The sequence below is a fragment of the Malania oleifera genome, chromosome 8 (genome assembly GCF_029873635.1).
Source record: "Malania oleifera isolate guangnan ecotype guangnan chromosome 8, ASM2987363v1, whole genome shotgun sequence".
Classification (NCBI taxonomy): Eukaryota; Viridiplantae; Streptophyta; class Magnoliopsida; order Santalales; family Ximeniaceae; genus Malania; species Malania oleifera.
The window spans coordinates 8,104,078-8,131,889 of record NC_080424.1 but is presented as its reverse complement, the minus strand read 5'-3'; the positions used below and the strand labels follow the sequence as shown (position 1 = coordinate 8,131,889).

General features: G+C 36.8%; 2 protein-coding genes across 2 annotated transcripts in view; one reads left to right on the top strand and one right to left on the bottom strand.

Moving 5' to 3' along the window:
• Positions 1-5,753: 5,753 nt before the first annotated feature.
• LOC131162564 (uncharacterized WD repeat-containing protein C17D11.16-like) lies at positions 5,754-15,628 on the top strand. Its single transcript, XM_058119179.1, has 7 exons — positions 5,754-5,796; positions 9,111-9,211; positions 14,715-14,858; positions 14,951-14,980; positions 15,110-15,172; positions 15,354-15,463; positions 15,532-15,628. Exons 1-7 carry the CDS (start codon positions 5,754-5,756, stop codon positions 15,626-15,628), a joined length of 588 nt encoding a protein of 195 aa, XP_057975162.1.
• Positions 15,629-20,826: 5,198 nt separating this feature from the next.
• LOC131161927 (auxilin-related protein 1) overlaps positions 20,827-27,812 on the bottom strand; it is a 35,663-nt gene continuing 28,677 nt past the window's right edge. The window contains exons 7-8 of the mRNA XM_058117960.1: positions 23,534-23,710; positions 20,827-21,513 (exon numbers count right to left, since the gene is read on the bottom strand). Of these exons, the coding sequence (XP_057973943.1) occupies positions 21,478-21,513; positions 23,534-23,710 (213 nt within the window). The 3' untranslated portion in view covers positions 20,827-21,477. The remainder of the gene's footprint in view (positions 21,514-23,533; positions 23,711-27,812) is intronic.

Genomic DNA, 27,812 nt, shown 5'->3' with positions numbered 1-27,812 from the left:
TGCAAAAGTACTGCATGCAAAGCAAAATGGAATTAAATTCTGGGTCGCTCACAAGCACCCTGCAGATTGGGGTGGAGTGCATTCCCAGTGCTATGAGGGCGGGCTATTCTCTTATTCTCTTTTACAGAGTAGATTAGGCAGTATATGAAAACATGAATTGAGACTTGAATTTGAATGGATAGATATCAATTGTATCGTGTCATATCTAAATTCAGACAAATCCAAATTCGAGGTCTCAATTCCATGCTCCTAAACATCAGAGTAAATGCATATATAATTCATATCTCCTTTCCATAAAACAAAGAATGGAAGGAAAGAAAGACCAAAAATGCAGAAATGTCATTGAAGAAGAAGACCAAGATAGGGAGCCCTAAGAAGAGGCTTCACAGTAGGGCACAGAGGCAGATAAGCTCACTTTCAAATATTTAAAATCTTTAGCGTAAACACTTTTCAGTAATTCCATTGAACGTATTGCTATTCAATCAACAAATCAGAAGTTCATAAATAGAAGTGCAGCCCGGGAAAGAAACCTACCTACTCATACGTACAATAGCTTACACCGCACAATGGGACTCTAATCGGGCCTTTGATTTAGAGCTGTTTGGAATTGTACAAAATGTATTTGAGAACATGGATTTCAAGCTTTGGGTTTGGGTTGTGGCAAATTCAATAAAATGTTTGTATGATGTTTCCTTTAATCATTAACTCTCAAAAGCTGTTGTCTTTCTGTGTAATTTTAAATCTGTTTCTCCCAATTCTATCTCACAAACATAACATTAATAATGTTTACCTGCGGAACAATATTTCTTCACACACCTCAGCCACTCCAATTCACATAAGCTGATCTTGGGGTTGGCTGATTGACTGCACCAACATCAATTTATAATTTTCAACCTTCTTGGTTTTTCAAGGAAAGTTGCCCGAACGGAGAACTTGCACAGCATAATTCTCCCACCGCAATATGAGCACCTTTCATTCCAGGTATCTTCGACAGGAAAAGAAAAAGGTAAAATTCAAATTCTCATGCAGCTGCCCAGTTAGTGGTACAGCAGCTCAAATGCAAAACAACTTAAGTTCCCTGTCACAGTTCCTCCGAATTAAATTTGTTCCAAGCTTCCTGTTTCAGTATCACAAGCAGTCAAAAAGAGAACAATTAGCTGAAACAACATATGTAAAATTCGACAGACCAAAGAAAATGTTTTTTTTTTTTTTTTTGCTGCTGATAAGAGGTTCACCATCAAGCCATGAGAAAGACTATTGCAAGATTACACAAAGTATTTGCTCTTCAAAATCACATCATTTTCTTTTTATACGTCAGATTTAATTTTTAGCTTGGTGAATGGGCAAATTTCAGTACCAATGTTACTGCTACCTAAACATCTAAGCAATGTGTCATCCACAATTATTAATTGTTGATAACATATAAAATGGTTTATAAAGATGTCAGAAAATATGACCAAGATTCATTTATTAATTGTGAATAGCCCTCAAATTGTTTATAAACATGACAGATAGCATGTCCCAGATTTATACTTGTCAGCAAGCAATGGTCAAGCTCCAATTGCCTTTTCATCTTTCTTCTTTCTGTCTTTCTCTCTCTCTAGAAATTTGGTCCATGGAGGGAAGAAATCAATCTTCCAAGTGAACCATAACCGAGGAAAAATAAATACTCAAAGAAAAAGAAAGTATAATGATGATACTAAGTCATTTTATTTATACTTGTGCCCATTGATAAAAGAGGAAGAAGGCATCTTTTCGCAGCAGTAAAAAGAGACAAGAAAATAAACAGTCCGGTAGAAATGTGGATTGTGCACATGCACGCACATAATTCAATTCCTTCAGCCCAAGCAACCTAGGAAGTGGGCCAATCAATAGGTGTGTGATGGATAGTCATAATATCCCTAACACGCTTTCATGTTGCTTCAGTAGAGATCTCAGAAAAATGAATGAATTCAGCAAGTCTTAGTGCTACAATCAAATTCCAAGCCACCAAGAAGGCTATTTTAAGGATGCAAAGGAATAACATACTCCGGTGACCAACCTTTCACCTAAGCTCAGGAAAAGAAAGAAAGAAAATATCATGGAATGAACTGGTTGTTCCTGATGGAAGTAGAGGAGGTAGGTGTAGACCTAAAATAATATGGAAAGAGATAGCAAGGAAGGATTTAAGCTAGCCGAGGAGAATGGTCTCGATCGTGCAAATTGGTAGGAAAGGATTCATGTAGCCAATCCCACCTAGTGGGACTTAAGGCTTGTCCTTGTTGTTATTGTTTGCTCTTTATTGTTATTTTCTCTGTAGCTTCTAGACTATCGTCCTATTCACCAGGTAGCTTCAAGAACAGGCTGCAGGAAACAAATTTTTATTCTTTTGTTTATTTCTTTAAAAAAATTACCAAGTATTATTTGTAATGTTCATTTGCCCATGTTTTAACGTTGATAGCATGCTATACAGTTGTCCCATCATAGTTCTGAATTAATTTGATTTACCCCTTTGTCTTTCTTTACCCATGCCTACTCACAATTTAAAATAGCCCAATTTACGAAACAAAATAAATATATGGATAAGGTGGATTGATACTATTCCCTGTACCAATACAGTCCAGATTCTTTTATCAATCTCCATAATATCATCTATTCTCAATTTATGTACTTACTAATGAGAAAGCTCTACTTTAAGAGTTTTAAAACTCAACGACACCTACAACCCATAAGATGTTGGGAATAAGGAACAAATTCTCGAAACCAGTGAGAAACAAAATGGAGAAAAATAATGCAAAAAAAAAAAAAATCAATCACACGCACAAGACAATATTTACATAGTTTGGCAATTTTGTCTGCGTCCACGGAGTTGCAGGGATTTCAACATTATCAGGAAGAAAAAACAGAGAGTGCGGCGATACAATGCTCTCCCTCTCGCTCTCTCGCAAGTACAACCACACCAACCCTAATCACCCGAAAGCAATCCTTTTTATATGTTGCGCCTAGGGTTCCGTTCCGAATGGGCTCCAAGCCTTCACTCCATGGACTAAGCCTTAGGATAGAAATCTCTAATTAAATAGGGGTCGGGTCGGCATCCAAATAATTAAAACACAACTAGACTCCACAAAAGCCCAACAAATCTCCCACTTGGAGACTAGTTCAATCACCAGTATCAACCGCAATCCTCCTAAACAAATAATCCCTCATCCTTGCAACTCAACCTCCTCTCCTCAAGCTACAAGACCAACTGAAGCTGCACATAGGTTCAGTTTCTCAATAGTAACACCCTTAGTCAACATGTCTGCTAGGTTCTTAGATCCACATATCTTTTCAAGTATTACCAGCTTATCTTCAACAAGGTAACGGATAAAGTGGTATTTTGTTTGTATGTGTTTCGACTTTGAATGGAAAGTCGAATTTTTGGCAAGAAAGATTGCACTCTAACTGTCACTGTGTAGAATGCCCATCTTCTGCTTCTTACCCAATTCTTCTAAGAAACCATGTAGCCAAATCATCTCATTTCCAGCTTCAGTTGCTGCAACATACTCAACTTCTGTAGTAGACAAAGTAACAATCTTTTGCAAATTTGAAGCCCAAGATATAGCTGTACCACCCAGAGTAAATACAAATCCAGCAGTACTCTTTCTACTATCATTATTACCAGCAAAATCAGCGTCTACATAACCCTGCAGTTTCAAACTTGCACCAGTGAAGCAAAGACATGTATCTGATGAACCCCTCAGATATCTCAGAATCCACTTTACTGCCTCCCAATGCTGCTTTCCTCGCCTACTCATGAATCTGCTCACAACTCCCACTGCATGTGCAATTTCTGGCATTGTACACACCATAGCATACATCAAGCTGCCAATAGCTAAAGCATAATGCACCTTACTTATATGGTCCCTTTCTTCTTCTGTCTTCGGTGACTGTTCCTTGCTTAGTTTGAAATGACTACCCAAGGGTGTGCTCACTGGTTTAGATTCATTCATGTTGAATCTGCTGAGAATTTTCTTCACATACTTTGACTGTGAAAGCTTCAATGTACCATTAGCCTTGTCTCTAAAAATTCTCATTCCAAGGATTTGTTTTGCAGCTCCCAAATCCTTCATTGCAAACTGTTTTGACAATTGCTTCTTTAGATTATTAATCTCCTCAATGCTAGACCCTGCAATAAGCATATCATCTACATATAGCAGTAAAATGATATAAGAGTTGTCAAAGAACTTAACATAACAACAGTGATCAGCTTCACATCTCTTGAACTCAATTTTATGCATAAAACTATCAAACTTCTTATACCACTGTCTTGGAGCTTGTTTTAGACCATACAAGCTCTTTCTCAATTTGTAGACTAAATTCTCTTGTCCCTGGACAATGAACCCTTTTGGCTGAATCATGTAGATGTCTTCCTCCAAGTCACCATGAAGGAATGCCGTTTTCACATCAAACTGCTCAAGATGTAGATTTTCTACAGCCACCATTCCCAGTACCAGTCTAATTGTTGACATCTTCACAACTGGAGAAAATACTTCTGTAAAGTCAATACCTTCCTTTTGCTGAAACCCTTTGACAACTAATCTGGCTTTGTAGCGCTTGCTACCATCATGTTCGTTCTTTATTCTGTATAACCACTTATTGTGCAGAGCCTTCTTCCCTACTAGCAATTCAGTTAGTTCCTATGTCTGATTCCCTAACAAGGAGTCCATCTCATCCTTCATGGCTAACGCTCACTTTCTTGAACTTTTGTCCTGCAAGGCTTCATCATAACACTCTAGCTCACCACCATCAGTTAACAGAAGATAATTTAAAGCAGGTGAATAACACTGTGGAGGTCTAGTGGCCCTGGAAGATCTACAAACCGCAGCTACAGGTGTAATTTGAATTTCCTGCGATTCTACACTCTTCCTATCATCTTCACCCCTTTCTTGGACAGTATTTTCAGTCAACTCATCTAAGTTAATAAACTCAGAATTTTTCTGGTCTATCGCTGTGACATTTGACACTACGGTTGACCTGTCCTTGTACATAACCTGTTCGTTAAATATCACATTTCTACTTCTGATGATTTTCCTATTTTGTTCATCCCAAAACCTATAGCCAAATTTCTCATCACCATAGCCAATGAAATAGCATATTTTGGACTTTGCATCAAGTTTACTACGAGCATTAGAATCAACATAAACATAAGAAACACAACCAAAAACTTTTAAGTAAGAAAAATTTACCTCTTTATCACTCCAAACCTCTTCAGGAAGTCTAAACTCCATGGGAACTGAAGGTCCTCGTTTATCAGATAAGCTGCAGTCCTGATAGCATCAGCCCAACAAGTTTTTGGTAGTCCAGCATGTAGCCTCATACTCCTAGCACGCTCGTTGAGAGTTCTATTCATGCGCTCAGCCACACCATTCTGCTGTGGTGTCCCAGGAATGATCTTTTCCATTTTGATTCCATGTGTAGCACAATACTCTCTGAACCCTCCATCTATGTACTCTCCTCCATTGTCCGACTTCAAACACTTTACTTTCAAACCTGTCTCTGTCTCAACCATAGCCATCCACTTCTTAAATGTTTCAAATACATCATATTTATTTCTCAGAAAATAAACACATACCTTTCTGGTTGAGTCATCAATGAAAGTAACGTAGTACCTTGAACCCCTAAGGGATGCAACAAGAGAAGGACCCCATAAATCTATGTGCACTAACTCCAATTTTTCAGCCTTCGGTGTTCTGCCACTTTTCAAGAAACTCACCCTTTTCTGCTTTCCTAAGATGCAGCTTTCACAGAAGTCAAAATCAACAGACTTCAATTCCGGTAGTTTCCCTTTTGACAGCAGCATCTTCATCCCCTTCTCACTTATGTGACCAAGTCTGCGGTGTCATAAGCTTGCATCAGTACTTGCTTCAGCAACTGCAATTGTATCTCTTGGACTTGAGGTCATGTATAGAGTACCAGATTTCTTTCCACGAGCCAATACTCTAGCTCCCTTTGTAACCTTCCAAGTGCCACTAGCAAACAGCATCGCATGCCCTTCATCATTAAGCTGTCCGACAGAAATCAAATTCCTTCTCAAGTCAGGAATATGTCGTACCTTCTCTAGTAACCAAACAAACCCATTTGGCAGTGACATCCGGACGTTTCCCATACCCACAACATCCAAGGCTGTACCATCAGCCAAATACACCTTACCAAAATCTTCTGCTACATAGTTCTGTATAATTTCATGGTATGAAGTAGTATGAAAGGAAGCTCCTGAGTCCAAAACCCAATCATCAAGTGGACTGTCTACTGCAAGAAGTAGTGCATCATGTACCTCTTCTGTTACAGCATTAGCAGAATCATCCTCACTCTTCTTCTTAAGACTTTTGCATTGTCTCCTAAAGTGACCCATTTTCCCACAGTTCTAGCATTGTCCCTTTTGGCCAGGTCTGGATTTACTTCTGTTCCGATTATAATTTCTGGATTTTGATCTACCCCGATCTGAATTTCGGTCATTACCTCTACCTCTGGTCTCAAGGTTTAGGGCAGAGCCGGATCCTGAGGTTTCGCCTGCATCTCTTCTGCGAATTTCCTCAGCCAGAATTAAATCCCGTATATCATTATACTTCAGTTTTTCCTTTCCAGTAGAGTTGCTTACTGCCATCCTCATTGCCTCCCAATTGTTTGGAAACGAAGCCAAAACGATCAGTGCACGAATCTCATCATCAAAATCAATTTCTACCGACGATAATTGATTTGTAATAGTATTGAACTCATTCAGATGTTGTGCTACAGATGCGTTTTCTGCCATCTTTAAATTAAATAATTTCTTCATCAGATGTACCTTGTTATTTGCTGATGATTTTTCATACATACCAGACAAAGCCTTCATTAGACCTGCTGTAGTTTTCTCCTTCACGACGTTGTGTGCAACAGACCTAGACAAAGTTAATCTTATTACTCCCAATACCTGTCTGTCAATGAGAGTCCATTCCTCGTCCTTCATAGTAGCAGGTTTTTCTCCTAGAAGCGGTAGATGTAACTTCTTCCCATAGAGATAATCCTCGATCTGCATCCTCCAGAATTCAAAGTCTGTGCCATCAAACTTTTCTATTCCAGACGCCTTTCCTGCTTCCTCTGCCATTGCTCCCACTCGAACCTAATCCTATGCTCTGATACCAGTTGTTGGGAATAAGGAACAAATTCCCGAAGCCTGTGAGAAGCAAAATAGAGAAAAATAACGCCAAAGAAAAATCAATCACACGTACAAGACAGTATTTACGTGGTTCGGCAATTTTGCCTACGTCCACGGAGTTGCAGGGATTTTAATATTATCAGGAAGAAAACACAGAGAGTGCGGCGATACAATACTCTCCCTCTCGCTCTCTCGCAAGTACAACCACACCAACCCTAATCACCCAAAAGCAATCCTTTTTATATGTTGCGCCTAGGGTTCCATTCCGAAAGGGTTCCATTCCGAATGGGCTCCAAACCTTCGCTCCATGGACTAAGCCTTAGGATAGAAATTTCTAATTAAATAGGGGTCGGGTTGGCATCCAAATAATTAAAACACAACTAGGCTCCACAAAAGCCCAACATAAGACAATTTTAAAAACCATTTCTAGACATTACATTATGCCTCCTTTTTGGAGTAACATCTGAGTCCACTTCCTTTCATCCTTCTCCATTTTTATTCCACTTAGGTCTCTGTTTGGTTTCATATTTAAACAACAAAGCTAGGTAGGCGATCCATAGTTATCAATATTTTAAATTCCCAATAAAATGCGAAACCACCATGGAGCATCATACTGGCGAGGCAAGCTTGCTTTTGCCCTTATATTTTATCTTGATCATTTATATGTATGAGTAATGCAATTGTTTATTGCCCTTTGCTTCATCTTCCTAAACTACTAATGATACATGATCTAGGTGTCATCTTAATAGTTCACTGTTTTGGCTAGAACTTAAAGCAGGGATTGACACCTGGATATTATTTTTAAGACAATTCTTCAATGCAGTTGTATCTGAACTATTTGAAAATGATAAATATGGGCTTAGAATATCGGAATTATGAACAAATACCAAAATTTTCTTTTGAAAAAAATGCTAGTCACTCACTAGTACTAGTTGGATCGATTCAAGCTGTGTTTTGATGCATTGAACTTGATTTGGACTCCACCCGCTTCCTACCGCCAAAAAGAACTACCATTCATAGGTCAGACATTGCAACGACTACTTAATTTGTTTTAGATATGCTGGATATGCACCCATCATTATGATGATGACGTTACATTTTGTCCTCCTTTAGGTTGATTTTGTATAGGGTTATATTTGTTACTGTGTGGTGGATTGCTCATCTTGATTTTTTTTTTTCTAAAAAAAAACAAACAAAAATTAAAGTAATTTCTTCAAGGTTCCCCATCCTTTGGTTGTACTTCACCCTTTCCTTCTAATAAAAAAATTTCTAGGTTCATAACCGTGATTCCGTGAAAAAAGAGAGAGGAAGAAATAGCTACATCTACTTATTTGTGAGATGCATTTTGGGAATTCATGTAAATAATTTTTTTTTGTTTGATTTCCAACCCGGTCCTTCAATCGTATTTCTCCTTTCTAAAAAAGCAATTTTAGATGTTCCTTTTTCACATTTTGTTTCTCTTATGCACTTTTGAGTTTGTCAAAATGCCCACCTAATGCCATAAGCTGTATTGAGAGTTCAGCTCTGTGAAGTGTTTTCTAACATCTTTTTGAAACTCATATGTAACTGAAGAAAATTCCTAGTTTGGTGAAACAATGAGTGAGATTGGATTTTCCAAAGCACATTCACAAAGATTTTTTCTAAATTTTGGTATGAAAAGCCTAGGACTTGGTAGATATTCTTTCAAAGGACTTTACTTTTTATTCGTAGTTATGTATTTGCTAGTTATGATTCAGCAAGGGGATTTAAAGGTTCTGCTTGGAAGTTTTGATTCAGTCAACTTGGCTGTATTCTTAGATTGTCTTGTGCCTGCTCGAAGGGATATCTGTATGGCTGGCTTCTCATGTTCCTCTGGAGAATAGATATCCTCTGGAAAATTAATCAGTTATCAGTTTTATGAATTTATTTGAAACTATGAAAACTTGATTTTTTTCATATTTCTTGTGCTCTGCAGAAGGACGGAAGGGTACCTTCTTGCATACTGGTTTTAAGTGGTCAGTTACAGCTGATTTTGAAAGCTTGGCATGGGATCCACATGTGGAACATTCATTCGTGGTCTGTATTTTTGACATTATATCTATGGTATCCTGCTCAAGTGGTCAATTTTTTAATACTGTAAAGCATAGGGAGAAGCTAATTTTTTAAAGGGATATTACTAAATTGTTCATTTTTTATTTTATTTTTTCTGGGGAAGCCTATGTTGGGAGAGATATCAATAAACAACCACAGCGGAATAATTCTTCTCCCTATATGCAAACAAATATAGTGTATCTCTACTTTTATACGTGCTGGAAATAATAAGAGAAATAATCAATCACACCAAGCCACAAGAACACTAGCAGTTTTTTACGTGGAAAACTTCACCGGTGTGAGAAAGAAAAACCACGGGACATAGTCTAGTTAAAATCTCCACTATCAATCAAATAATGGGTACACAAAATCTTCTCTAATCGTAATTAGAGGAAACAAAAATCTCTCATCAAGATATCTACAATCTTGGCAAATACAAAGAGAATTTGAGAGAATATACTAAATTCGTGGTTACTGTTCACGGAAAAAACCTCAACTCCGAAGCTCCAAATCCAATCTCTAACGTTCATATTGTAGCTCCTTGAGTCGTGAACTTCTCCTCTAAATTTCAGCTCGATCGGACCACAGACGAAGCGGAATTTGAGTCTTGATGAAATCTGAGCAGCATGAGAAAAAATCATGTTTTTCTCTCTTTCTTTTGAGAAGTGACGGCTCCTCTCTTCTCCCCTCTCTTTTTACAACTTCCTTTAGGTTTTCCACACAAAAAGGGCTGGGCTTTGATCTTTTAATAAAGCCCACTTGAGCTTTCCTCCACATGGAAGGAAATAACCCAACAAATCTCCCCCTTTCCGACTATGTGGAGGGAATCGCCATCCTGGCGATCGAACAATAAACTTCAAACTTCTCCCTTGGTAGTGTCTTTGTCAACATATCAAAACCATTATCATCAGTGTGAACCTTCTCAAGTTCAAATAACTTATCGTTCAACACATCTCTGATCCAAGGGTATCGTACATCAATGTGCTTCAATCTTGCATGGAAATTGGAATTCTTAGCAAGATGAATAGCACTCTAACTATCACAAAACAGCATATACCTCTGTTGCTCGAAACCAAGTTCTCTCAAGAACTTCTTTGCCCATAACAACTTTTTAGTCGCTTCCGTTGCTGCAATGAACTCTACCTCTATCGTAGAAAGAGCAATGCACTTCTGAAGTCTCGATTGCCAAGCTATAGCCCCACTTGCAAAAGTTATCAAATAGCCCGAAGTAGACTCACAAGTGTCCACATCCCCAGCCATATCTGCATCTGTGTAGCCAACTAACAATGGTTGTCTATTTCCCAAACCAAGTCTCAAACTGGAAGTGCCTCGAAGATACCTCATGATCCACTTCACTGCATTCCAGTGCTCTCTTCCTGGATTTGACAAGAATCGGCTAACTACACCAACTGCATAGGCTATATCTGGTCTTATGCAAACCATTGCATACATCAAACTTCCTACTGCTGAGGCGTAAGAAACTCTTTCCATGTCTTCCTTTTCCTTATCTTTAGAAGGACATTCCTTTGTACTTAGTTTGAAGTGGATAGCAAGAGGAGAGCTAACAACTTTAGCTTTGTCCATATTGAACCTCTGAAGCACTTTCTCAATGTACTCCTCCTATGACAAATACAATTTATTGGCACTCCTGTCACGATTGATTCTTATGCCAAGAATTTTCTTTGCTGGCCCTAAGTGCTTCATAACAAATGACTTATTCAATTGCTTCTTCAACTAGTCAATCCTTGAAGCATTCTTGCCAACAATTAGCATGTCATCCACATAAAACAGTAAGAAATAAAATCATCATCAGAGAATTTCTGAACAAATATACAGTGATTTGAAGTTGTCTTCTTGTAGCCTTGCTCCCCCATAACAGACTCAAACTTCTTATACCACTGTCTAGGTGCTTGTTTCAAACCATTTAAACTTTTCTTTAGTTTGCACACATAATCCTCTTTCCCTTTCACTCTGAAACCCTCTAGCCGCTTCATATAAATCTTTTCCTCCAAATCACCATGAAGGAAGGCAGTTTTCACATCCATTTGCTCAACTTCCAAGTCAAGACTAACTGCTAAGCCAAGTACTATACGGATCGATGACATCTTTACAATTGGAGAGAATATCTCATCAAAATCAATACCTTTTCTCTGACCGAACCCTTTGACAACCAATCTAGCTTTGTACCGTGGTCGTGAAGAGAACTCATTTGGCTTCTTCTTGTAAATCCACTTGTTCTCCAAAGCTCTTTTTCCTTTAGGCAGCTTCACTAACTCAAAGGTTTGGGTATCATACAATGACTGCATCTCATCTTGCATGGCCTCAACCCACTCTGTCTTGTGTTCATCTTCCATGGCTTCGGCAAAACACTAGGGCTCTCCCCTATCAATCAATAACACATATTGTTCTACTGAATACCGAGTGGAAGGATGTCGGTCTCTGGCTGACCTCCTGGATGAAAAATTTGGTGGAGTCTCTGGCACTATCAATTGCTCATCAGTCTCAACATCTCCCTGAACCTGTCAGGGAATATCCACATCACCTCTACCCTGGTGGTCATCTTGAACATCATCCTCAACTTGAGAAGAAAAATTCTTCAAAGGAACTGGATCCACATCAGTTAAACTGTCACCCTGCTGAGACATAGGTTTCTCTGCCTTCTCAATATCCTGAATCGTCTGATCTTCTACACACACGACATCTCTGCTTCTCACAATTTTCTTCTCAACTGGATCATAAAGCTTGTATCCAAATTCATCTTAACCGTAGCTAAGGAATATACACTGTCGCGTTTTCTCATCAAGTTTGGACCTTTCATCTTTTGGAATATACACAAATGCTTTGCACCCAAAAATACGTAAATGATTATAGGAAACATCCTTACCTGTTCAAACTCGGTCTGGCACATCAAACTGCAGAGGAACACAAGGTGTAAGATTTAACACATGAACTACAATGCTCAATGCCTCCCCCCAAAAGGATTTTGGCAACCGGGCATGTGAAAGCAAACATCTCACTCTCTCAAGCAGTGTTCTGTTCATCCTTTCTGTTATGCCATTCAATTGAGGAGTTTTCGGAGGAGTCTTTTGATGCCGAATACCTTGCTGTCTGCAATGCTCATCAAATGGACCAGAATATTCTCCACCATTGTCAGTCCGGATGCACCTCAGTTTCTTCTCAGTCTGTCTCTCAACTAGGGCTTGAAATTTCTTGAACTTAGCCAACACTTGGTCTTTTGACTTCAAGATATATACCCACAACTTCCTTGAATGATCATCTATGAAGGTCACAAAGTATCTGGAGCCACAAAGTGTTCTCGTCTTCATAGGACCACACACATCCGAATGTACTAAATCCAATATCTCTGACTTTCTCGAATGAAGGGAATTCTTGAAGGAAACTCTGCTCTGCTTCCCTGACAAACAATGAGTACGCCTTTTCTGAAGTGTACTTTTCAGTCCACATAGTAGACTTTTCTTTCCCAGTAGAGCTAATCCTTTCTCACTCATGTGAGCCAATCTCTTGTGCCACAACTCTGCTATACCATTATCCTCCATCGCATTTAATGTCATTGGAGATCTTTGCTTGCAGAATGTACAATGCAAAGTGCTTCATGCCTCGAGCCACAACCATAGCACCCACGGTGAGCTTCCACTGGCCATTATTGAAAGTGCTGTAGTACCCTTCGTCATCAAGTTTACCTGTAGAAATCAAATTCAAACGAATGTCATAAATATACTTCACATCTTTAAGAACTAAACTTGTGCCATTATTTGTCTTCAGATACACATCCCCAATTCCAATGACTTTAACCCAGCCATCGTTTCCCATCTTTACTGTTCCAAAGTCACCAGATCTATAGGATGTAAAGAAATCCTTCCGAGATGTAGCATGAATGGAGGCACCACTGCCAATCACCTAACTGGTCTCATGATATGCAACATTTATCATCTCATCATCATAAACAATGAGGAATTCTGCAAGAGTGGTAGTAGCAACTATATCATCACCATTTTTGTCATCTCCATTCTTCATTCCCTTCCCTTTCCTATTCTTGTTTTCTCTCTTCAATTTCCTACAATATTTCTTGATGTGTCCCTTTTTCCCGCAATGATGACACTCAACATTTGCAAACTTGTTGGACTTGCTTCTGCTGTTATCTCTGTTCTTCGGACCTCCCCTCTTACTTCTCCCCCTCTTTTCTGTAACCAAGATCTCTAACTGTGAAGAGGACCACTGTGTTTTTCTTCTCATCTCTTCATTTAGCAAACAGCTCTTGGCCATATCCATTGTGATTACACCTTCTGGAGCGGAGTTAGATAATGAAGTTCTGAGCGTCTCCCATGAGTCCGATAATGAACCAAGCAATTATAACCCTTGTATCTCATCATCAAACTTAATACCCATTCCAGCCAACTGGTTAATAATTCCATGGAATGTATTCAGGTGATCTGATAAAGGAGTCCCATCTTGGTACCTCAAAGCCATCATTTGTTTAATCAGAAACAACTTATTATTTCCAATCTTTCTAGCATATAACTGTTCAAACTTATGCCATAGAGAACGTGCATTTGTTTCTCCACTAATATGATTCAAAACATTATCATCTACCCATTGCCTGATATACCCACACACCTGTCGATGTAACAAAGTCCATTCCATATCCGACTTTTTTTCTGATTTTTCAGCACTAACTACTGATAGGTAATAATCTTTCACATAAAGAAGATCCTCCATTTTTCCTTTCCATATGTGATAATTTAAACCATTGAGATTAATCATTCTACTAGTATTTGCTTCCATAATTCAAACTGCCAACCTGACAATCTGGAAACCTGTCTCTGATACCACTTTGTTGGGAGAGATATCAATAAACAACCACAACGGAATAATTCTTCTCCCTCTATGCAAGAAAATATAGTGTATCTCTACTTTTATACGTGCTGGAAATAATAAGAGAAATAATCAATCACACCAAACCACAAGAACAGAAGCAGTTTTTTATGTGGAAAACTTCCTCGGTGTGAGAAAGAAAAACCACGGGACCTAATCCAGTTAAAATCTCCACTATCAATCAAATAATGGGTACACAAAGTCTTTTCTAATCATAATTAGAGGATACAAAATTTCGGTTGCTGTTCACGGGCAAAAACCCCAACTCCCGACCTCCAAATCCGATCTCCACTGTTCATATTCTAGTTCCTTGAGTCATGAACCCCTCTTCCAAATTTCAGCTCGATCGGACCATAAACGAAGCGGGATCGGAGTCTTGATGAAATTTGGGCAGCATGAGAAAAAAATCACGTTTTTCTCTCTTTCTTTTGAGAAGTGACGGCTCCTCTCTTCTCCCATCTCTTTTTACAACTTCCTTTAAGTTTTCTACACTAAAAGGGCTGGACTTTGATCTTTTAATAAAACTCCCTTGGGCTTTCCTCCACATGGAAGGAAATAACCCAACAGCCTAATCAGCATGTGAGTCTATCTTCAGGTGAGCCTTGGAGATGGTACTGTTAAAGGCTTTGATATACGGACAGCCACGTCTGAACCAACTGCTGAGTCAAAGCCAACTTTTAATCTCCATGCACATGACAAAGTTGTTTGCACAGTCTCTTATAATCCTTCAGTGCGTAATGTAAGTGACCTCCTCATTTCCTTAGCCTATTTTTTAAGATGTTTAATTTCCTCTCTTTGATTTATTGACTTTTCACCTATATTTTTCTACAGTTTCTGGCCACTGGGTCGCAGGATAAAATGGTAATCTAATTCTAAGAGTTTGTTTGTGTGTGTGTGTGTGTGTGTGTATGTTTTCATTTGGTTTTCTGCAATTTCTGATTGCTTTCTACTTCTTTAATTTTTTCATTTGTTGCTCATTATTGTTTGCAGGTTAAACTTTGGGATCTTTCAGATAACCAACCTAAATGTGTTGCATCTAAGAATCCTGAAGTTGTAAGTTATTCATTTGTTTAGCAAGTTTGAATTTTTGTTTTTGTTGTTGTTGTTGCTGTTGTGCTGCCTGACGGACCTTTGGGCTTTGAGTCGGTAATAATTGTGTCCATCTTCGAGTTCGATTACATTAGTGTATATTGCTTCAGTGTAATTGATACAAATTTTGCACAAATGTGATCAGGGAGCTGTCTTTTCTATTTCCTTCTCTGAGGACAGTCCCTTTTTGTTGGCTATGGGAGGCTCTAAAGGGAGATTAGAAGTGAGTGGGAACTTTGGAATGTCTTGCTTTTTGTACTTATTGCTAATATTCCTGCAACTTTCATGTATTTGAGGGTTTTGATTCTCCTTTGAGCATGCAGGTGTGGTATACCTCCACCGTTTCTGGAGTCTCCCGATTATTTGGGAAGAACATCAATCAGAACAGATCCTAATCAGGATCTTGATGACCAAATTTAGAAAAAATAGAGATTCATGGTTTTCTTTTGTATTTTTCAATTTAAAATTTTGATGTGGAAGGGGCATGTAATTATTGTTTGAGAGGTAAAATAGTACAGGCCAGGTCAAGACTAAAGTTTGTAGACTTCAGAATCTGTTGTAGCAGCAAGATTGAAATAGTTAAAAGGTATTTTGAACAGGTCGAAGAGACTTGATATGGGGTATAGAACACTTCGCAGGATACCAATGGCTTGAAGCCAGTTGATTTCCTTGTTTTGGAGCATTGTATTTGTGTAATTAATCTTTCTTTTTAATATTTTCCCTGAAACTTATTTCAGCAGTTTTGACCGTGAATTTGAGCAAACTGAATATTATTCTTTGCTACATTTTGTCTAAATCGATGAATTTAAATTCAACCATGAATTCTTGAATTCATCTCCTAAATTTTGTCGGGCAAAAATTAGAAACATTGCTTTGACTCACTTTATATTCACAAACTTTTCTTTTCTTTTTTTTCTATAATATTTGGATATGCTATCATCCTTCATTTTTTTTAGGAAGAAATTGTATTGAAATAATTATTTTCTTATCCTTTTTTCCTCCTTAATCCTTAATCCCAACAGACTCTAACATGAGGTTGGGCACTTTAAAAAATATAAATCATAAATTTAAATTTAGTCGTATAAAGAAATGTAATATATTAAATTAATTTCGTGCAAATCTATTCAAATTCAAATGTCTGCCTGTTTGAGAATTTGCTTTTGTCCAGTGTAATTAACATAATTGAAAAGTCGCTCTCAAATCTCAATTAATTGTTACCATTCAGAGAAAAAAAAAGAGGAAGAGATTAATTGCCCTATGCACAACGTGCCTTTGGGAATTGTTAGCAATTTATATTGCTAATCTCCATAAGTGTAATAGGGAAAACACACAATTCAAATAGATAAATTGGCTAAGAGAAATCTAATGGGGCAAATGCCGCAGCCCCATATAAAAATTAATGATAGAAATTCAACCAGAGAGAGAGCTATTTTAAATTTATAAGGGACATTTGATTTTATTTCAGTAATGATTTTTTGTTTCAAATATAACCCAATATCATCATATGATCAAGGCTACAAAAAATTCAAGCAATGTTGCAAAAAATAGTAACATATAAGATACTTGACAAAACAAGTTGGAGGAAAAATTCAAGTACATCTTTTTGAATTACCCTTCTCTTGTGTCAATTTAGTAGATAAACATGATACCAAGTTGTAATCCATAGCTAAAGGATGCACAAGATAAACACTGTAGCTAAAATAATATGAAAAAGACGTGGAGGAAGAGAAAATACACGGCGATTAGCTTTTGAACTTAAAACGTGATGTTTATATAGATGAAACCTATGATATATAATTATTGAGTCGACCAAATATAGAAATGAAATATGAAAGTAATTTCTTCCAAAGAAAGAATATTATATTTGGATTACTATTAATTTCTTAAAAAGAATCATTTTAGGTATGAAGCATGGTTGAAACTAGCTTGAGCCCTAAGTTAATTCACATGTGCTCAAACAATACAATTCCAAATTGGCACCAAATGTGTGGTTTATGTAAGGTGACACCAAATATATATGTATGATTAGTATGAGTTTGTTATAGAAATAAAAGCCAAAAAATCATTTCATCCCAAAAAATACGTTTGGCCATTCATGAACTCACATATACTATACAATAAAACAATTAATTTGGACCAAGAATAGTAAAATTTAAAAGATTGAATGGAAAATGTTGTGCACATTAAAAGCATGCATTGCACTGATGTTTCTATTAATTAATTTTTTCTCCCTTCTCTTATGATTCAATATGAAATAGTGAATTTTTTCATATTCATAAATACGTATATACATATATCAGTGAAACCTAAATATTTTAATTTTTTAAAAGACGTTAAGTTATATTTTAAGTACATTAAAAACTCTACAACTGAAATCCAAGTTTTACTCCACCATGTGGCATTTAAAACTAAGATTCATTTGATTCATGCAATATTGATTCTTAATCATAAAATAAAATAAATATGAAATTTCTCATCTTTTACCATAATAAGTCGACATTTTATTTATATTTAATTCCACATTAGGTGAAATTGCCTAAATTCTTATGTTTATTACACTTTCATCTTAGAGAAGGAAAATAAAATATAAGGACAAATTCTTATGAACATTAAATAAAAAATACAGACATACTTTTATTGTAAAGTAGTATGCCACTGCTAATGTCGAAGACACACAAATTTGATTGATGAATGACACCAACCCATCATCTCTCCTCTTCAAGTAATAAATTTATAAAAAATAATGAAATATGTAGATGTTGGTAGAGCGAGTGCAAGGAAAAATCCAAGCACATCTTTCTGAATTATCCTGAACAGCAACCTCTTCTTCTGCCAATTCAGCTGAACCACGGACAGACATAAGATCAAGTCATAATCCATCAGTAAAGAATAGAATAAAGATTGTAAGCAAAAAAATAGGGAGAAGAGATAGAGAGGGAGAGTTCTGACTTTTGATATTCTAAGAGTGGGTTTATATAGAAGGAGTCAGATATGTGCATTTATTGAGTAGGTTAAATGTAAAAACAAAATTGGAAAGTAACTTCTCCTGAATGGAAAAGAAGTAAATTAGATTTTCATTGATTTCTGAGAAAAAATTATCCGTTATATTTGAAGCATGGTTGAATCTACCTTGGGCCTCATATAACCAAATAATTAATTTGGAGCCAAGAATGAATGGCATTTATGCAGTACTAATAATATATGGAAAGCAAATGCAAATTTTCCTTTTCCATTGCACATAATTCCTTTTCCCTTTTCTACTTTTTTCCCCTTTTGGTGTGGGGTTCGATTAAGAAAAAATACTTTATGTTGTGTGTGGGTACATGTATTTCGGACCTTTGATTTTGGTGAATTTGAACAAAGTTCAATATAAATTTATATTACATTTTATTCGAATCCAACTATCAAACATAGGGTTAGAAGAAACTCTCTCCATGTATAATTTGGAATTCGTCAATCACAAGTTATTATATTTAATGTCTGAATTCAATAAAATATGATAGACCTGCATCATTAAGATCATGCCAAATAATATCTCTATTAGTCCAAGTCTTAAAGTGACATATTACAATTAGTGGATACCGAAGAAACTACTTTTTCCATCACATATCATTTCCCACTCAGCTTAGAATTCAAATCCAATACTTCTAATATGGAATTCTAAAAAAAATATATAAGGGTATAGTTGCATCTTGACTCATGAGAATATTTTTATTTTATTTGCGTTATGGGTTTTCCCGATAACACATAAAGACGACCATATTAATATATGATTTATGTTTTAACATGAAAATTCTAACATATTTTTTAAAAAGTTAACATTACATCTTGAATAGTGTATGAACAATATATAAATAATTTATATTTTTTACACAATTAATTAAGTTCATGACTTAAAAATTCCAATAATCATAAATAAAATGTTAACACATAATAATCCAATTAACCAAAATAATGGATGTAATGTGATTTCGACTTTTAAAATTACAACTATTATGTTATATTATTACATATCATTTCTACTTTTTCTTAATAATAACATGAAAGAAAATTATACTAAGTGAGTTTTAATGTCTAGACCAAAATAGCGAGGCTAATTTAGTCCATAAAAAATATGACACTCATTGGAATGAGATTCTCATAAAACTTATCGCGAGAACGCCGAGAAGCATGGGATTAAGAAATTCTTCATCCCAAAAAATGTGAGGTTTCCGTCATATCAATTTCGGACCCAAAACAAATGTGATGTTTCATTTCCAAACTCTTGAGGGCCTATTTAATTGTGAAAGAAATAATTTCAATTTTTATTTTAGTTTCTCAAAGAATTACGATAAGTTAGTTTATTTTACACTTTGCATTTTGCAACATTTGTTAAAATTATGTAAAAAAATAAAAAAAAAATTTTCATTTTTTAATTGTGAAAAAGATTTATATTTTCAATCTCTAGTTTTTCAAATAATTATAAAAATCTATTTTTATTATTTAAATTTTGTGAATTTACACAAAAAGTTGAGAAATATATTTTTAAATTTCTGATTTCTTGTAAATTTTTTGAAAATAATATGGTGTCTTTTCTGTAATTATCTGAAAATTTGGAAATAAAAATAAAATATATTTTCCACAATTTTAAAAAAATTTATTTTTTCACTAACGAAACATTTGAAAATTAAAATTAAGTTGGCATTTTATTTTTTAAACAAAAAAAAAATGAAAACTATTTTTAACACTCCCTACAAATTTAATTGAAGAAAACCCTTATAAATCTATAATAATTATTTAAAAATTTCTTATGTGCAGCAAAGATCCATGAACGCTACCCTCTCCTTTATATTCGCCAAATACAACGCTAATATTATATTTTGTAATTCCTGAATTTCAAATCTTATGCAAAAAAATATAAATGGATATGTTATACACTTTTTCTTATAGAAATGGTTCTTTATAATTAGCCAATATTTTCAAAATTTTTATGATAATAAATAAGAAATATTAGGATAAGGCAAAAACAGATTCCATTTTTTAATTTCAATTTTAATTTTTCTAAAAAATACAAAAATAGCACCTTACTTTCTGGTTTTCAATATTCATATAAACAATATGAAAAACATCAAAATCTTTTTATTAATTAATTAATTTTGCCCCATTACACTAGCTGCAACTGAGCAAGTAGAACAGTGTAAACACATGCAAAAGTACTGCATGCAAAGCAAAATGGAATTAAATTCTGGGTCGCTCACAAGCACCCTGCAGATTGGGGGGCAGTGCATTCCCAGTGCTATGAGGGCGGGCTATTCTCTTATTCTCTTTTACAGAGTAGATTAGGCAGTATATGAAAACATGAATTGAGACTTGAATTTGAATGGATAGATATCAATTGTATCGTGTCATATCTAAATTCAGACAAATCCAAATTCGAGGTCTCAATTCCATGCTCCTAAACATCAGAGTAAATGCATATATAATTCATGTCTCCTTTCCATAAAACAAAGAATGGAACAAAAGAAAGACCAAAAATGCAGAAATGTCATTGAAGGAGAAGACCAAGATAGGGAGCCCTAAGAAGAGGCTTCACAGTAGGGCACAGAGGCAGATAAGCTCACTTTCAAATATTTAAAATCTTTAGCGTAAACACTTTTCAGTAATTCCATTGAACGTATTGCTATTCAATCAACAAATCAGAAGTTCATAAATAGAAGTGCAGCCCGGGAAAGAAACCTACCTACTCATACGTACAATAGCTTACACTGCACAATGGGACTCTAATCGGGCCTTTAATTTAGAGCTGTTTGGAATTGTATAAAATGTATTTGAGAACATGGATTTCAAGCTTTGGGTTTGGGTTGTGGCAAATTCAATAAAATGTTTGTATGATGTTTCCTTCTAATCATTTACTCTCAAAGGCTGTCCCGTCTTTCTGTGTAATTTTAAATCTGATTCTCCCAATTCTATCTCACAAACATAACATTAATAATGTTTACCTGCGGAACAATATTTCTTCACACACCTCAGCCACTCCAATTCACATAAGCTGATCTTGGGGTTGGCTGATTGACTGCAGCAACATCAATTTATAATTTTCAACCTTCTTGGTTGTTCAAGGAAAGTTGCCCGAACGAAGAACTTGCACAGCATAATTCTCCCACCGCAATATGAGCACCTTTCATTCCAGATATCTTCGACAGGAAAAGAAAAAGGTAAAATTCAAGTTCTCATGCAGCTGCCCAGTTAGTGGTACAGCAGCTCAAATGCAAAACAACTTAAGTTCCCTGTCACAGTTCCTCCGAATTAAATTTGTTCCAAGCTTCCTGTTTCAGTAACACAAGCAGTCAAAAAGAGAACAATTAGCTGAAACAATATATGTAAAATTCGACAGACCAAAGAAAATGTTTTTTTTTTTTTGGCTGCTGATAAGAGGTTCACCATCAAGCCATGAGAAAGACTTTTGCAAGATTACACAAAGTATTTGCTCTTCAAAATCACATCATTTTCTTTTTATACGTCAGATTTAATTTTTAGCTTGGTGAATGGGCAAATTTCAGTACCAATGTTACTGCTACCTAAACATCTAAGCAATGTGTCATCCACAATTATTAATTGTTGATAACATATAAAATGGTTTATAAAGATGTCAGAAAATATGACCAAGATTCATTTATTAATTGTGAACAGCCCTCAAATTGTTTATAAACGTGACAGATAGCATGTCCCAGATTTATACTTGTCAGCAAGCAATGGTCAAGCTCCAATTGCCTTTTCATCTTTCTTCTTTCTGTCTTTCTCTCTCTCTAGAAATTTGGCGCATGGAGGGAAGAAATCCACCTTCCAAGTGAACCATAACCGAGGAAAAATAAATACTCTAGGAAAAAGAAAGTATAATGATGATACTAAGTCATTTTATTTATACTTGTGCCCATTGATAAAAGAGGAAGAGGGCATCTTTTCGCAGCAGTAAAAAGAGACAAGAAAATAAACAGTCCTGTAGAAATGTGGATAGTGCACATGCACGCACATAATTCAATTCCTTCAGCTCAAGCAACCTAGGAAGGGGGCCAATCAATAGGTGTGATGGATAGTCATAATATCCCTAACACGCTTTCATGTTGCTTCAGTAGAGATCTCAAAAAAATGAATGAATTCAGCAAGTCTTAGTGCTACGATCAAATTCCAAGCCACCAAGAAGGCTATTTTAAGGAGGCATACGAATAACATACTCCAGTGACCAATCTTTCACCTAAGCTCAGGAAAAGAAAAAAAGAAAATATCATGGAATGAACTGGTTGTTCCTAATGGAAGTAGAGGAGGTAGGTGTAGACCTAAAATAATATGGAAAGAGATAGCAAGGAAGGATTTAAGCTAGCCGAGGAGAATGCTCTCGATCGTGCAAATTGGCAGAAAAGGATTCATGTAGCCAACCCCACCTAGTAGGACTTAAGGCTTGTTGTTGTTGTTATTGTTTGCTCTTTATTGTTATTTTCTCTGTAGCTTCTAGACTATCGTCCTATTCACCAGGTAGCTTCAAGAACAGGCTGCATGAAACAAATTTTAATTCTTTTGTTTATTTCTTTAAAAAAATTACTAAGTATTATTTGTAATGTTCATTTGCCCATGTTTTAACTTTGATCGCATGCTATACAGTTGTCGCATCATAGTTTTGATTTAATTTGATTTACCTCTTTGTCTATCTTTACCCATGCCTATTCACAATTTAAAATAGCCCAATTTACGAAACAAAATAAATATACGGATAAGGTGGATTGATACTATTCCCTGTTCCAGTACAGTCCAGATTCTTTTATCAATCTCCATAATTTCATCTATTCTCAATTTATGTACTTACTAATGAGAAAGCTCTACTTTAAGAGTTTTAAAACTCAGCAACATCTGCAACCCATAAGACAATTTTAAAAACCATTTCTAGACATTACATTATGCCTCCTTTTTGGAGTAACATCTGAGTCCACTTCCTTTCATCCTTCTCCATTGTTTATTCCACTTAGGTCTCTGTTTGGTTTCATATTTAAACAACAAAGCTAGGTAGGCGATCCATAGTTATCAATATATTAAATTCCCAATAAAAAAAAATAAGCCACAATTTTAAGAACACATTCAATACCAAGAATTAAAGAGTTCAAGGATAGCGGGTAATTAATGTAAATACTTAGGCCAGCAAACATCTTTCCTACGGAATCAAGCATCAGGTTCACCTGTAGTCCACATTTTCAACCCACACTATGCAATAAGAATACCTACTTTAAGATAATGAATTTAAAAAAAAAAAAAAATCATATATTGAAATTTCTAGAAATTAGAATACTCATATAGTACCTTGAGAAGGTCAAAAACCTTTTCAGCAATATATTTCTGTTGAATATTGGCACCCTTCTGTTGAACCTTATCAGGATGGACATATAAGGTTGCCTTTTTATAAACCTTTTTGACTGAGGCAGAAGTAATCAAATCAGTCAATGAAACAGGCTGCCAACCACATTCAGGCCAAAGCACCTGCCCATCATTCCAAAAACAAAAACATTAAGTAAAATACACAGCATAAGCTTCAGGTGTTTACATCATTTATGAATTCTTGAGTCAAAAATACACTAAAAGAACCAGATGCTAACATTGAAAAAGACATTTATATTTACAGTGTAATTAGTTTGGCATTTTTTTCAATCTGTAAATTTGAACCGTAGATTTCTCACATCTCCATCCTGACGTTTCACCACCTGAGTTGGACCTCAGGAGCAATAGTTTAAGGTTTCTTGGTCCTCAGTGGTTGTTTGCTTTACCTATCTCAGCCCCATTTACTATGTTCTATCATTTCCTTGTGATATCCCTGCTTTAGGCATTCCTCCCCAGCCTGTTCTTTAACAAATTCATCATCTAACAGAAGAAAGCAGAGAAGAGGAATAAACTCCATGATTTCCACAAACTAGACCACCACTTGAAGCCTAGAAAAATAAGCCACACACAAGCACAGCTCAGCAGTTGAAAAAGGTTATATGGATGAATAGCCAGACTCATCAATAGCACCCTAATGGATGAAAAGCCCTGTAATAATAAGAAGACTCATCAAAAGCACCCTATCTTTCTTTCATTGGTTTCATTTATATCACTCATTTCCCCTAAGCCATGGCCTTCCAAATAGCACTCTATGTGTCTAAAACCTAGGAATCCAGATCAAAACTTGCACTTAATTTGACTTGTTTCAAGGATCAAATCCACATATTGATTTTTGAAATGTCCAGGCCTCAACTTATGGTAATCAACTTCTATAAAAAGCATAAATATCTAATTCGACTATATACTCAAACTAGGAAAATGTGAACAGTACTTCAAATTGTTTCAAGTGATACATAAATCAATTTTCACGAATATATATATATATATATATATATATATATATATATCAAACATGGTAATTGAAATAGGATGGGGAGATGGAGGAAGATGTAGGGTTGGAGGAGGTACACAAGGAATTGAGCCCCAACTCAACCTCAAATCTGGACTCAAAACTCAATAGGCAATGGTTCAATGTTTAATGTTCATGGCCATCTTAGAATGGGGGTCCCTTAGGACTTACATAAGCCCCCCCGAAGCTGTAGCTAGCTAGATCTGAAGAACTCAAAGAAAATTCAGTGGTTGTCATAGCTAGGAGGCCTATTTAATAAGCCAACCATCGATTTTTCATGGAACATATCAAGAAATTCCACATGTTGCCACTTGCAAGGGACAGGTGTTACAGGCCGACTATTTCACACCTTTGTGAATGGACCGTGCAGATGGTAACACACCTGATTGTGAGTATTGTTACCACGACGATGTGGGAGCGCATCAAAGAGAATTTAGCCAAAGACCAAGTTGTGCAGAATCTCTTGAAGCTGACTAAGGAGGGGAAAGCACCTTGTTGAGCGTGCGGTAGTCTACACACATCCGCATGCTCCCATCATGTTTCCTCCGAAACAACATTGGTGCTCTATATGGTGCTTTGGAAGGGCAAATATTTCCCGTTTCCAACAACTAATCAAGTTGTTTTCTTAACTCTGCTAGCTCTGGAGACGCCATCCGATATGGCCCCTTAGCAGATGGTTTCATTCCTGGCAACAACTCGATCTCATGTTCCACACCCTGTCGTGGAGGCAAGTTATAAGACAACTTATCCAACATCACCTCCTTGTACTCATCCAACCATAGACCCCATCTCTTGGCCTATTTCTTCATTTACCACCACTGTGGCTAAATATGTCTGCTCACCCTTTCTCAACCCCCTTTTGAGTTACATGGCTCAAAGGAACTTCTCATCGTCTCATTTCTCTGCAACGACTTGCACCATGCACGGGTGATCTCCCCTCAAACACAAGGAACCAGCAGAAGGCATCAGCACTGCCTTCATTCCCCTCAGGAATTCCATTCCCAAAATGACTTGAAAGTCATCCAATGGCACTGCTATGAAATTTGCATGACCTGCCCACTGTCCAAGCTTCACAGTCACTTGCTTGGCTACTCCCAGAGTAGGCTGCGCTACAAAATTCACCGCTTTCATGTGTTTTGAATCGTTCTCTAAGGATAAATTGAGTCTCCTTGCTTCTACTTGTGAAACAAAATTATGAGTAGCCCCGATATCCACCATAGCGCGGGTACTCTTCCAATTGATCCTCAAGTCCACAAACATCATTCCTTTTGCTTGGGTAACTTTCGGTCTTTTCGCCTACTTTTCCAATGCGTTCACCAGCTGCATTGCACCCATCATCGGGGTATCCTCATCTTCCCCATCACTTTCCCTTACCTGCTCCGCAAAAGAAGCTTGTAAGGCATTAAGTGCTGCCCTATGAGGGCATTTAAAAACTCTATGAGGGCCTCGACACAAGTAGCATGAAAATATACTTTTTCCATTGAATGTGTTGAACCCTCAAGACGATGAAGCTTCTTTTGACGTTGATGCCTTATAGTCGGCTGCCCCACTTTTGAGCTTGCCCTTCTTGAAATACTTTTCGATGTTCCCCCCTATGCCAAACACTTTCGACGAGGCGGTATTATCACCAGCGTAGTCAATCAAGCATTCTGCGGCAACTTGTGCGGTAGACAAGTCTTGAACTCTTTGCCTATGAAGTTCTGTTCTTGCACACAATTTCAACCCCTCAAGAAAATAGAATAGCTTATCCTTTTCCGACATGTCCATGATATCCAACATCAAAGTAGAAAATTGTTTCACATATTCCCTAATTGACCTAGTATGCTTGAGGTCTCACAGCTTCTTAGAATTGTACTTAACATTCTCAGGAAAGAATTGGGCCTTGAGCCCTCTCTTCAAGTCTGCCCAACAATCCACAACACAACGTCCATTTTCAATTTCATTGTACTTAGTACGCCACCACAGTTTGGTTGGTGGCAGCATCCACTTTCACCTATTCTGAGTCCGTCCTCACAATGTGAAAGTAATGCTCCATATCAAACAAGAAGTTCTCCAACTCCTTGGCATCACGAGCACCCCCATATGTCTTGGGTTCTTGTACATTGGTCTTGCTAAACCCCGGAGTTTTAGAGTTTTCCGTAGCAAGAACCACCAAACTCACCTATATAGTCAAATCAGCTATTTGAGCTTGCAAGGTTTCCACAGTATAGTGAAAGTACCCTGACATTTCACCTATCAAACTTGCTTGATGCTTTTGTGATCCCACCACTTCATCAATAGGTTCCCTCAATTGGGCCATCTGCGTGACCACATTGTTGGTTGCTGTCTTAGCTTGTGCTTCCAGCACACTAATTCTCTCAGCATTGGTTGGCACCATGGTCATTCACTAAAGCTTTCCCAATCCCACAATGAAGGCAACTGAATTCACATAGCAACTAACCGAGCTCTGATACCAGGAATCACGGGCCAACTATTTCACACCTTTGTGAATGGACCGTGCGGCGCTAGCTAAAACACTCTTGTTTAACTAGCCAACCTATCGTTTACCCCAATTTATCCACAAAACACTTTCATTATCATTCAATTAAAAGTAAGCAGAAGCAGTAAGCAAACATGAAAGTAGTGGCAAGTAAGCAATAAACATTGAAGCAATGCAATTCATTAACAACAACTTTGTTAACATTATGTATCTAGCGAGGAAGGCAAGTAGGCTAAACACGTTGACAATATCTAGTGAGTTTTACAAGTTGATGAACACTCACCCTCCCCTAAAGAGCTTTCTATGTAATTCTCACTCTGGTACTAGGAAACATCAAAGTGACCAAGGAGTCATACTGTCTTTTTTAGCATTGGGCGAAACTCTTCAGAAAAATAAACCTACACTAGTATTTACATGATGGAAACCCATCCCCAATGCATGAGACAAGCGGTCATAGGCAAGCATAATGCCCTGAACAAGCTTGGCTCGGGACAAGGCAATGAATTTAACTCTTAAGTTCAGCCTTAGCATATTTTAACCTCATCCATTATGAGGCCAGCCTCCTGTCCTACCCACCAACTTCAGTCTTTACTAGTTCAAAGCCATCTAATAGTCACTAGCAACAGGCCAACTACCAATTGCATGCCAAGTGTAGAAACTCCTTTGGTGCCACTTCTAACTTAGGCAAGTAACAAGGCTCATAAAGCTAGTCATGA